General features: G+C 44.3%; 1 protein-coding gene across 2 annotated transcripts; it reads left to right on the top strand.

The window, feature by feature from the left end:
* The first annotated feature begins 2,741 nt into the window (after window positions 1-2,741).
* Window positions 2,742-9,159, top strand: LOC125517635. Of its 2 annotated transcripts, none has more exons than XM_048682841.1 (3): window positions 2,742-2,939; window positions 3,866-3,920; window positions 5,609-9,159. In XM_048682841.1, the coding sequence occupies exon 3, from the start codon at window positions 5,858-5,860 to the stop codon at window positions 8,786-8,788; it is 2,931 nt and encodes a 976-aa protein (XP_048538798.1). In that variant the 5' UTR covers window positions 2,742-2,939; window positions 3,866-3,920; window positions 5,609-5,857; the 3' UTR covers window positions 8,789-9,159. The 2 variants fall into 2 exon arrangements, with proteins under 2 accessions (XP_048538798.1, XP_048538799.1); XM_048682842.1 differs by having other exon boundaries at window positions 3,866-3,927.
* Window positions 9,160-9,568: the final 409 nt, after the last annotated feature.

Raw genomic sequence — 9,568 nt, 5'->3', positions numbered from 1 at the left:
GAAAACAGCTATAAACAATAGCCAGCCAAGCACTTAAGAACTTGTCGTCCGCAACAGCTCCCATATCATTTATCATTTTGCCCACTCGGTCACTGATGGCACGGGCCTTGTCGGGATGTCGAACATCTCATTGAACAACCTAACTATGTCTGGCTCCACTTCATATGCAACCTTCCTCTGCCCCCTTGGCAAACCCCATATTCTTTCTACGCTTGCTGCATCAACTGGGATCTTCCCCCTATCTGGGATAACAAGTTGCGATAACTCTGGATCATAACACTTCGTCACAAACTTCACAAGATCTCCTTTCATTGTTCTTGTCCCGATATCAAGCACACCCCAAAGCTTATATCACCAATGGCATCCTTTTGTGTATCATCGAGGCCACTGTTTAGGAGAAAAAGTCTTGAAGGTGATGCCCTATTCCTCGGTGGTGGCCCACTGCTACCAATTTGCATACAAATTTAAAAAATGAGCAACCCACTATATTAAGCTGAGCAACTCACTGTACTAAACTAAGCAACTAGATCTATATTGAACTGCAACTGTTAGTACTAAACTAGGCAACTGCTACACTGCTATTCTGCTGCTTATCAAATGATAGGAGTGCATATACAATAAGAAAATGCCATGCTGACTTGAGCATTACATATTTCAAGGATGCCTCCCTTCTTTCAAGTTTTTCATAAGAAAATTAGCTCATCCGCAACTTTCTTCGCACGTTTCGGATTTCTCCCTCCTTCATCACGAGGGGCGGAATCAGTGCCCCGCTTCCCCGCCCGACCACCCCGGGCATAATTGGTGGCCCGTTTCCCTGCCCAACCACCACGTACAGGATCCTGATTCGCCCGCCCGCGCTTGCGTCCAACATTACTCCTTGCTGGTTGAGCTGCCACTTCTTCTCCCTCATTTTCACCATCAGTTCTACCCGCATGCCTTTTGCTTTTTGGAGTCATTATGTACAAGAAAACACAAAAAAACCATGTTCATGAAAACAGATACAACCAGATACAAAAGCCCTATAACTCAACTGCTCAAATGATACTACTTGCATTTGGAGCTAACAGCACTGTCATTTGGAGGTGAACAAAACTCCATTTATTCCCTACCCAGAGATAACTCAACAACTGAATTGCTAGTGCTTGCAAAAGCAATTTGGTATTGAGAACTATGCAACTACTCATTATTTTGTGGCAACTAAAAATAAAGCACATAAAAAAACTACTCATCACAAAAAAGTCACATGTTCATCTTCATCACATTAGCTAAAAGATCAAAAACACTCAGGCTTTGCCGCTTATTCATGAGAGATATCTCATCTCCTATTCATAGTTGCAATGAAGGACCGCAGCTCGGTGGTGGATATAAGCAACGTCATGTTTCATACAGTAAATTTAAAGAACACTACAAAAAGGACATCAACTTGGTGTTGCAAATCTAGGCAATAACTAAAACTAAAATCAACCAATCACAAAAACCATTTCCCCCCAAAAAAACAGTGCATCCCCTGACCCCTCGATGAACTGCCCAAGTCAGATGCATCCCCTGACCCGCCTCCTCGCAAATTTGTAGAAAAAAATCTAAGCAACTAGCATCAAATTTATGAACAACTACCCAAGTAAGATGCATCCCCTGACCCTCCCCTCGCAAAATTTGTAGCAAAAAACTAAGCAACTAGCATCGAATTTATGAGCAACTGCCATCAAAAAAATGAGCAACTGCCCCCGGTAAGATGCATCCCCTTGCCCTGCCCCTCCATCTCACAAATTATAGGAAAAATCTAAGCAACTCCATCGAAATTATGAGCAACTGCGTCTTGAGAAGCAAGCAACATCGAAAACACGAATCCTATGTGCCCGTCACTAGGATTCGGTCGCGTGTATCCCCTTACAGCGACTCAATCCCGCCTACCCCCAGCACAAACCCCCCCCTCCCCTCCCCCCGCCATAGCAACGCCACGCCCTCCAAAAGCATTCACGACGCGGAGCCTGAGGACGCCATGGACAACCTCGTGCCCGCCCCCTCACCGAAACCCTAACTCCATGGAGCGCAAACAGGGGAGCAGAGCGAGAAAAACAGGGGAGCAGGGGAGGAGGAAATAGCGGTTTACCTCCGCCTGCAGCCGGCGACTCGCGGCGCTCGTGGACGGCCTCCCGCACCGGCGACTCCACGTCGGATCCACCACTGCAGCCCCCCGCCTCGCCGGGCCATTGCTAGAGGAGAGGAAAGGGAGAGAGAGAGAGAGGAGTTCGAATGAAATCTGCGGGGGGTGCGGGTGGTTTCGAACAAGATGAGCGGGGGGTGTGGGCGGGGGGAGCGGTTTCGCCTGGAATAAAGGGGCCGGGCCCACCACTCGCCCCACGTTTTGCGCAATCCATAACGGACACCTGGTCGGGACGAATCGCGCGCAGGCACATCGCATCGGACGACTGTAGTCCGTGCGCTCGCGCCAGCGAGTGAGCGCAGCTGCATGAGTCAGACTTTAGGGCGAGATATTATTTCCTCGAACTTACCCTCGCTGGGTGAATGCCAGATCTTTGGTTAGGTTAGGCGGATGGTAAAAAAAAACAATTTTTATTCATTATGTAATAATTGGAGCCAAAGTCCGAACCCGTCAAAATCTGGCTGTGGGTACGGCCCCATCAGAGAGACCCCACCAGACCTGTGACGGGGCTCGCACCCGATACCATCCGATCCATACCTAGTTTGGGCTCCAACCCCTTAACCCCTTGACCTCACGTCCGCTCACAAGCGCGAGTACTCATTTGCTCGGCCGCCGCTGGTGCGAACAGAGAGCCGCCCGCCCCCCTTCGTCAGATTTCGAGCGCAAACCGCAAACCCTCCCCCCACCTTCGCCTCCCCCTCGTCGGCGTCGCCCGCTTCCCTTCGCCGGAGGCTCGCGTCCCGGCCCGCCCCCCGCCGCCTCCTCCGCCGATTAGGTACGCGCCGCCCTCTCTCCCGGCCGTTGAGGCCACGCAATCCCCTTTTCTCGGAACTCCACAAAACCCTAATCAACGCCGGCCAGCGAATGGTTCGCGCGCGGGGCTGCCGCGGGCTGAGCGGCGATGCGGGTGCGCGTGTCCAGTGATGCGTGGCTGAACTTGGGCCGGGGAGCTCGTCGTTTGTTTGAACCCCCGCTTTAGCGTCTTGAGGCGAAACTAGGGCTGGGGTAAAACCGAAGTGTTTTGAGGTCATAATCTTGTCTGAACATGCGCGCGCGCGCAGATGAAGAGATCCTTTCTCTTTCACGGGCAAAAAAGGGGTACTAGGGGGTACGAGTAGCTTTTCTGCTTGAAGATTCGAACCATTTCTCCTATTAGTAATTACACATCTTGAGCACACATTGTTTGTAAGACCACCCGTCGACACGAAGAATACAATGTTCTTGTGTTGTTTCATAGTGGCTGTGGGTGCCACACCCTCGAACATGTGTCTTGTGTTGTTGGTTTAATATCTCCATCTCTATAATTATGAAATACGAATCTCATAGGTTTAACGTTCCAAGATCTGTTTAAAATAAACATTGTAAACATAAACACGGAGTATTCACAACGAAGTCACACTTGTGGTGATATTATTCACTGAACAAACTATCAAAAAAATCATGAATACAATGAAATATAGTCGACCCTATGCTTGCCTCCAGGGCGTGTTTTTGACACCTTACCTCCCTAGTCCCTACATAACTGTGGATCCAAAAATAAAAACAATGTATAGCCTGCTATCATATTTGTTTTTTGGCTGATTTATTATGTTTATTGCGTGTGTGTGTTAGAGAGAGGCAAGTAGGGAGGGACATATGAAGTTGATATGTAGAATTACATTTGAAATTTGCATATGATTCTCATTATCATTATTTTCGCAGATAATACCAAGCTTGTCCTCGCTGTGTTTGTTATGATGGTCATCTGTATTCTGTGGTAAGTAGTAAGTACTTTTTCCCGTTCTCTTGCACCTTTAAGAAGCACTACTGTCCAAACAGACATTGAAATTGTTTGTCCTATCCTTATGTACAATACTAGCTTAATTCACAGGAACTTTATTTCCATGCATCCTATTATTTGGCACAACTGGGTAATTTGTCCTACTGCTTTCTAGATGCAACATTAGGCATTCGGCCTTCTACACAGGGGTTTGTTTATAGTTTGCGTGTTTGAATTCTGGAACATATTTTATTATCAATGTCCGAAATGCTGATTTGACTGTAAGGTACTAAGGTTTACTTTTTGCCTAACTGGCTTAATTGGAACTAGAGTTGTACAACATCATAAGACATGCAACCTTTAGTGCACCCTCACGATATCTGATGTGTAATCGTGTACTTGATTTCTGTTATTTGCAATGTTGTGGGTCCATTTACCATGAGATTTACAAATCTCTTGATTAGTGCTAGATATTTGCCTTTGGCTGAAACCAAAGATACTGCAAATGCACTGATATTTTAGTTACATTCTTAGCCTCTAAGAAAGAAATTTAGTTATGCAAAGTTTGTTGTGAATCCTACTTATTTTTCTTTGAATCACCAATTCTATGCAAATTGTACACACTCTACCCTGAAGTTACTGTCGTATCAGGCAAGTGGTCCCATACCTTGATGATAAAATTTCTCAAGTTCCTGTATATTATGAATCAAGGAATTTCCATTCCAATTTTTTGCATTTCTTTAGTATAGTTTATATCCCAGCCGGTTATGTTGTGATAGACCACTTTAGTCTTTTTAATGTAAAATATCTTAATGATTATAGTAAGTATATTCCACCTTGATCCATGGCTAGTGAATTTGAAGTGACATCTCAGAAATTACATCTGTGAGCTTTATTAAATACATTGTGTTGTGCAGAAAATATGTGCTGTTGCTTCAGTCTTGTTCTTATTGTCAATTTTAAAATTTGAAGACATTAACAGACCACAGTTGTGTGCAGATTGATGCACAGTTCTTTCATGCACTAGTTTTGAATCTGTCATTCTTGTTAAAATGCACGTTTGCCATATCCCAGCATTATTTTTCTGTTTCTGTACATAACACATTCGAGACTTCAGATATCAAATTATTTCCTGCTTTTATTCCTTCAGCAAGCTGTATCGAATTAGAATAAAATAATGTACTGAAACTGTCAAAACCCTGTTCTGGTTGTTTGTGGGGCTTAGCTGGAACCAAGGAATAGCCCAATGAATTGTGCTTTCTAAACAGAGAAAGATACCCCCCGCACACACATCCCCCAAAAGTAAAAGAAACAGCTTAACGTAATCCGTAGGACAACTGAGTTGTTACATGCTCTGGTTGTTGTTGGGGCTTAGCTGGAACCCAGGAAGAGGCTAATGAGTTGTTACTTGCTCTGGTTGTTGTTGCTCGGTTACTTGAGCGCATATTTCTTTAAACCTGAATTGTTTATATTATTGATTTACTATGCGCACATTTCATTTTAGATTGCTAACAGCCTTTCGTGTCAGCACTAATGCTAAACCAATGTCGTCTGAGGCGATTTTATCTCTTGAGCGAGGCAATAAATGCAATTTTTTTGTTCTTCTGTGGCAAAAAACACCTTCTGTTTTTTCTTGCATATGCTTATCAAATTTATTAACCATAATCGTTGTTTGTTTCATGCAGGCTGACCAGTTAATTTATTTAGTGTACTGCTCTTTAAGTATATCTCAGCTCCTGAACGTATTTTGTACCTTGAGGTTGGTTATTCTGGATACTACAATTAACTGAAGGCAGTATTGCAATAAGGTGCACCATCCATATTGTTTATTATGAGAAAAAGAATGGAGAGAAAGAAACAGTCTTTCTTGTTACTGGGACTTTCTGCATGAGAGCGGTTAGGAGTTTGGATATTGATTCTTTATACTTGTTATCATGGACTGCAACAAAGAGGAAGCTATTAGAGCAAAAGCTCTGGCTGAAAGAAAATTGCTGGAGAAGGATTTTGTTGGTGCAAAAAAATTGATCATCAAAGCACAACAACTGTTCTCAGAGATTGACAATATTTCACAAATGTTAACTGTCTGTGATGTTCATTGTGCTGCTGGAACGAAGGTTAATGGAGAGCTTGACTGGTATGGGATACTTCAGGTGCCTGCTTTCACGAATGATGACACACTAATAAAGAAGCAATACCGTAAGCTTGCGCTTTTGCTGCATCCCGACAAGAACAAGTTTGCAGGTGCAGAGGCTGCATTTAAATTAGTGGGAGAAGCAAACATGACGCTTACAGACAGCTCAAAACGTTCTGCCTATGACATGAAAAGGAGAGTCTCAGTCAGAGTTGGTGCAGCAAGACCATCCCCTTATCAGCAGTCAAGGAGAGCTGCTCCTGTTAGACCTGTGAATCTTCATCAGCCCTCAAATTCTGCAGGGACACAACAAACATTCTGGACCATGTGTTCAAGTTGTGGCATGAGATATCAGTACTACACTGCGATGTTGAAGAAAGCTATCCGTTGTCAGAGTTGTTTGAAGCCTTTTATTGCACATGATATAAATGAGCAAGCTGTTCCTTCTGGGGCAGATCGACAGTATGCTGGGGTAAAAAATGCAGGGGCACCACAGAATTTTGCAGGCCGGCAGACAAATGCCCCAGGTCAACAGGCTTGGAATAATGCCACTCCAGGGGTTCATGCTAATTATGGATCTCATAAGGCAGCTGCAAATACAAACAAAAAGAAGGGGGAAGATGGTAATAGTGCTAGTGCTGCAGGTGTACCAAATGAGAAAGCAAAATTTGCTCGGACTTCAAAAGGTTCATCAGCTGCAGGATTGAAAAGGGGCAGGAGAGCCGTGTCTGAATCTAGTGATTCGGAGACCACCACTGATAGTGAAGAAGAGATCACTGTAGATGGTGCTGCTGCAAATAATGCAAGGCCGAGTCAACACAGCCGCAGGTCAAGTAGGCAGAAGCAAGAAGTTAAGTATAAGGAAGATAGTGAAGACGAGGATATTGGTGATGATGGTAATGATGACGACGATAATAATGTCAGTTCTTCCAATTTTAAAAGGTTAAGGAAAGGTGGTGTGTTGCATGGTGATGATCAAAGCAGCACACCAAAGTTTGATGAAGACAAAACTGGGCATAATGGTCACACAAATGGTCTTAATCACGAGAAAGAAGAAACATCCAATTCTGTCAGCAGCAATGGTCTAGACCCAAACCTTGATGATGCTTCAGATGAGGAAAAATTTAGCTGCGCAGATCCTGAATTTTTTAACTTTGACGAACTTCGAGATGCAAGTCAGTTTAGACCCAACCAGATCTGGGCTGTCTATGATAGTCATGGCTGCATGCCAAGATTTTATGCTCGAATTACAAAGGTAAAAATGGCCCCAAAGTTTATAGTACACTTTGTTTGGCTGGAATTGGATCCCACAAATGAAGCAGAGTTGGCATGGTCACGTGCAGAACTGCCTGTTGCTTGTGGACATTTTAAGCATGGAACATCAGACACAGCTAAAGAAGCTAATATGTTCTCCCAAACTATTTCCTGTGCGAAAAGCAAGACAAAAAACTCATATGAGATATATCCTAGGAAAGGTGAAGTTTGGGCCCTGCACAAGGGATGGGACATCGGCTGGAGTTCGGATGCTGACAGCCACACAGATTTTGAGTATGAACTTGTTCAAGTTGTCACGGATTTCACAACCAGCACTAGCATCATTGTCGTGCCACTTGTAAAAATAAAAGGCTTTGTTAGCTTATTTATGCAGTCGAAAGAGGCAACTCCATGTGTGATACCTCAGGATAACACACTAAGATTTTCTCATTGCGTCCCTCATCATCTCATGCGCGGGACTGAAAGAGAAGGCATTCCAGAAGGAGCTATTGAACTTGATCCTGCAGCGCTTCCCCTTAACTTGGAAGAGGCTTTTGCTTCTGTTGTTCTGGAAAGCACAGTAAAAGGCAAGGGGGTTGATACCAAGTATGCTGGTTCATCCAGTGGAATTAATTCTGGCAAGGGGTCTGAGAAGGTCGGGGAGGTGCCACATGCTACATGTATGAATACAGGGCTCTTTACAAGAGCAACAAAGGAAGAGAACAAAGAGCATCATACTCCATCTACTGTAGAAGGTGTGGATGTTAATGAGGAATCTGATGGCATTGTCCAGGATGAATTTGAATGTCCTGACTCAGAATTCTATGAATTTACAGAAATAAGGTCGATTCAGAAGTTCGAACCTGGGCAGATCTGGGCTCTCTATAGTGATATGGACAAGTTCCCCAATTACTATGCCATCATAAAGAAAGTCGATCTCAAGAATAATAAAGTACAAGTGAAATGGCTTGATCTCTGTCCTCGGGGAGAGGAGGAGAAAAGATTGACTGGTAAAGAAGACCGGACTCTTGCGTGTGGAATCTTTAAGGTTTCCTCTGGCAATGATGGTACTACGACTTACACTGGTACAGAGTCATTTTCTCATCCCGTGGTTGCTAGATCAACTGGTAGAAAAAATGAATATGAAATAATCCCTCGCTTCCGTGACATCTGGGCTGTTTACAAGAACTGGAGGGCTGGATGGACTGCAGAAGACTTTAAAAACTGTGAGTATGAATTTGTGGAGATTGTTGGCCAGACTGATTCGTCCATACAAGTTCAGCCTTTAGGAAAGGTGGATGGCTACAGGGCAGTATTTCGAAGAGGGGCAGATGTGAAAACAATAAGCAAGGATGAGTACCCAAAGTTCGCTCACCACGTCCCTTGCTTCCATCTGACAAATGAAAAAGCAGGCAAGCTTCGAGGCTGTTTCGAGCTCGATCCTTATTCAGTGCCTGAGGTGTTTCTCTACACCAGTTAAATGTGGGATGGCCTTATTTGCGGTGCATCTTTAGGAGCTGAAGTTGTGAGAACCAAGGTTCTGTCGAAGTTGGGCAGTCCACGTCTCTAACATTGTTGCATTGGGCTTTTTGGCTGTTCTGAATACATCCATGAAGGTTTGAACTTGTCAGGCGAATGGTGGCCTTTCGCATCCATCAGCGACAGTTTGCAAGCGGATCAATCTTCCTGCAGCAGCTTTCTATAGCGAGTTAGCAGCTTAGTAGCATTTTGCTGTGTCTAGTCCCAAGTGTCACCCCTCATTCCCTGCTCGTGTAATCGAAATTGTTGGAACCATGTAATTTAACCGCGCTAGGCTAATTTGATGGGATCTCGGTATCTTTGTTGCTGCAACTTTGAATTGAGGTGTAGTCGCAGGTTATGGAAGTTTTGGCTCATCCATGATCCACCCATCACAGGGGGTGATGAAGTGGAGCAGGTGTTATTTTTGTTTCCGTTTCTTCTTTCTTCGATGGTGCTGGTTTCATTCCAGTCTTCAGCGCTGGCACCATGCAAGATGGCATGCAGCATCCCATCACGTTTTGTTCCTCCGTTGGTTGCAGGACTGCATTTTTGGTCCTTTGCTTGAGGTCTAGTGTTCCTTGTGTTTGGTTTGCTTCTCGTGTCCTTTAACCCCCCGTGTTGTTGTTGTTGTTCGTGTTCCATCATGACGAGTTTGAGTTTATCAAAGACTTCTTTGATTCAAAGTAATTTTATAGGGTTACAATCCTTAGAAATTTTCCCTATGGTGGCTGTTTGATTT

The sequence above is a fragment of the Triticum urartu genome, chromosome 6 (assembly GCF_003073215.2).
Source record: "Triticum urartu cultivar G1812 chromosome 6, Tu2.1, whole genome shotgun sequence".
Taxonomy (NCBI): Eukaryota; Viridiplantae; Streptophyta; class Magnoliopsida; order Poales; family Poaceae; genus Triticum; species Triticum urartu.
The sequence above is the reverse complement of the archived record's forward strand: the minus strand, read 5'-3'. Positions and strand labels throughout refer to the sequence as shown.

Coding starts and splice junctions, on each gene's coding strand:
- LOC125517635 (XM_048682841.1), top strand. CDS start 5,858: ATGGACTGCAACAAAGAGGAAGCTATTAGAGCAAAAGCTCTGGCTGAA.